Source organism: Cebus imitator, unplaced genomic scaffold (genome assembly GCF_001604975.1).
Source record: "Cebus imitator isolate Cc_AM_T3 unplaced genomic scaffold, Cebus_imitator-1.0 Scaffold155, whole genome shotgun sequence".
NCBI classification, from domain to species: domain Eukaryota; kingdom Metazoa; phylum Chordata; class Mammalia; order Primates; family Cebidae; genus Cebus; species Cebus imitator.
Genome location: NW_016107470.1, coordinates 370252 through 371534, shown reverse-complemented (window position 1 = coordinate 371534; position 1283 = coordinate 370252). Strand labels below are relative to the sequence as shown.

The 1283-nt window shown below is 40.5% G+C and overlaps 1 protein-coding gene across 1 annotated transcript in view; it reads left to right on the top strand.

The window, feature by feature from the left end:
* The window catches only part of DOCK8 (dedicator of cytokinesis 8), a 246736-nt gene that overhangs the window by 177235 nt on the left and 68218 nt on the right, over positions 1 to 1283 (top strand). Inside the window, exon 25 of the mRNA XM_017543412.2 lies at positions 355 to 468. Within this exon, the coding sequence (XP_017398901.1) occupies positions 355 to 468 (114 nt within the window). The remainder of the gene's footprint in view (positions 1 to 354; positions 469 to 1283) is intronic.

Below are 1283 nucleotides of genomic sequence, written 5' to 3'. Positions count from 1 at the left end.
TGCATGAAAAAAAAAAAAAGTAGTTACCAAAAAAATAGTTATCAGGATATCAAAAATTTAGGATTCAATGTAGTATATAGAGAATCAGCTTAATTATACATATATAAATATGATTGTAGAAAAAGTGACTGGAAGGAAATGCACCTAAATATTAACAATACGTGAATAATTACTTGATTCAACTTCACAGTCATGGCTTTACTTAAAAGAGACTTAAATACTTTTCCCAGTGTCACCCAGAGGGACAGTGGCTGAAATAGTAGGACCTGTGTCTCCCAGCTTTCCCACCAGTGACCTGGGAGTTCAAATCCAGAGTGTACCACAAAATGATTTGAGCATTTGTTTGTTTTTAAGGAAAATGAACAGGCGGAAAAGATGAACATCAGCCTGGCTTTCTTCTTGTATGACCTTCTCTCCCTCATGGATCGGGGCTTTGTGTTTACCCTCATCAGACATTATTGCAACCAGGTGAGTGTCCCCTAGAGTGAGCCATTTTGTTCCTTCTCGTATGAGATGGCAATGTTCATTGCCATGGTATGCCATCTTATTTGTTACCGAGTTAGTGTGAACCCTGCACATCCCTGAGTTCTGCAGCATATCTGTCATGTCTGGGCCAATGGACATTTCTCGGACATGCTGGTTTACCTTGATTCCTGGAGCATTTACCAACCCAATGTAGAAGGGTCAACAAGTTCATCTGTGGGAATTAAAATTTGTGATATGATCTGAATCTTCAATTTAACATTTAACAGAAAATTAACATGGCTGTACAGTACGTTCAATCTTTGACTAGTCCTCAAGCTCCCAGTCTGAGGCCTCTTTTCACATATTAGGGTAATTAATTAATTAAATTGCTATTGTGATGTTCTGACTTGAAAGAACCCTTTAAAGTGGTCTTAAATAAAATCATTCAAAGAGATTTAATTTCACTGAGCACAAAGCAAATATTTCATAAGCCAGGTGCATCTATCAGTGCCATCCCCCAGATTTTTGAGTGGAATTCTTCATGCACTGTTTCCCTCAAACTACCCTAACAATAGTAATATAAATAGCACTTATTGTTGCTACTCCTCTCCTTCCATATTCCTACTCTAGTCACTAGTACCATCATTACCACTACTACCGCCACCAGCCACCAGCATGGTCATTACCTCCCATGCCCACTATCACCACCTCTTCCACAAACACCACCTCTCAACACCTCCACCACCTCTACCATCACCACCTTCTGCCACCTCCACCACCACCACCTTCCACCACCTCCACCACCACCACCACCTCCA